General features: G+C 51.1%; 1 protein-coding gene across 1 annotated transcript in view; it reads right to left on the reverse strand.

Moving 5' to 3' along the window:
- The window catches only part of GYG2 (glycogenin 2), a 21,475-nt gene that overhangs the window by 18,062 nt on the left and 2,326 nt on the right, over nucleotides 1-1,087 (reverse strand). Inside the window, exon 3 of the mRNA XM_023739479.1 lies at nucleotides 392-614. Coding sequence (XP_023595247.1) covers nucleotides 392-614 — 223 coding nt within the window. The remainder of the gene's footprint in view (nucleotides 1-391; nucleotides 615-1,087) is intronic.

A 1,087-nucleotide genomic window follows, 5' to 3' on the forward strand; every position in this document is an offset into this window, starting at 1 on the left:
GACACGGCCACTGAGAACCCTGTGGGGCACAGCTCTCCTCTGACACGGCCACTGAGAACCCTGTGGGGCACAGCTCTCCTCTGACACGCATGGGGTCACCAGGAGTCGGAGTCGACTCGCTGGCAAATGGTTTGGTTCTGAGGTCCCCAGTTGGTGCAAATGGTTGATGTGCTCGGCTGCTCACCGAAAGGTGAGAGGTTCGAGTCCACCCAGAGTCACCTCGGAAGAAAAGACCTGGCAATCCGCTTCTGAAAACTCAGCCACTGAAAACCTACGGAGCCAAGTTTTAGTCTGATTGTTACACATGGGGGCGCCATGAGTCAGAGTTGACTGGATGGCAACTGATTGACCAAGGACAGGTAACCGGTGTTCAGAGGAACCCCCAGCTTACTTCGTGTCCGGGGGATGCGTGCTGGCCCAGGTCTCGGAGCTCTTCAAAAAGAGGCAGGACGCTGCCGTGATAGATGTCCCACCAGAGATTCAGAAACTCCACTTGCTGTGCGTTGTCCGCGCCTGAGCCGTCCTGCACAACCGAGCCAGTCTGGGGGTTATACTTGCAGCTCCAAGGCTTGGTGGACCCCAAAAAGTGCACCACCTTTGCATCAGAGCCAAACCTGAGAAGGAAGAAGAGAGGATTCCACTTCCTATGCACAGAAACCGTCCACCTGGGAAACTCGTCAGGAACGAGTTTCCTTACTGATCATAACCCATTGCCGCTCAGGCGATTCCAACTCACAGCGACCCCGCAGGACAGGGGAGAACTGCCCCGGAGGGTTTCCAAGGGGCAGCTGGAGGATTCGAGCTGTCGACTTTTTGGTGTGCAGCCGAGCACTTTAACTACTGCGCCACCAGGGCTCCATTTATGTATGCATCTACTTCATATATATACAATATATATATAGTGACTATATATATATAATACATGTATTATATATCTACCTACATCTATGTATATATATAACAGACCAAAAAATAAAAAAATGAACCTGTTGCCATAGAGTTGATTCCAACTCATAGGGACCCTACAGAGTAGAACTGCCCCATAGGGTTTCTGAAGCTGTAATCTTTATGGAAGCAGACTGCCACA

This window comes from Trichechus manatus, unplaced genomic scaffold, assembly GCF_000243295.1.
Source record: "Trichechus manatus latirostris isolate Lorelei unplaced genomic scaffold, TriManLat1.0 scaffold00134, whole genome shotgun sequence".
Taxonomy (NCBI): Eukaryota; Metazoa; Chordata; class Mammalia; order Sirenia; family Trichechidae; genus Trichechus; species Trichechus manatus.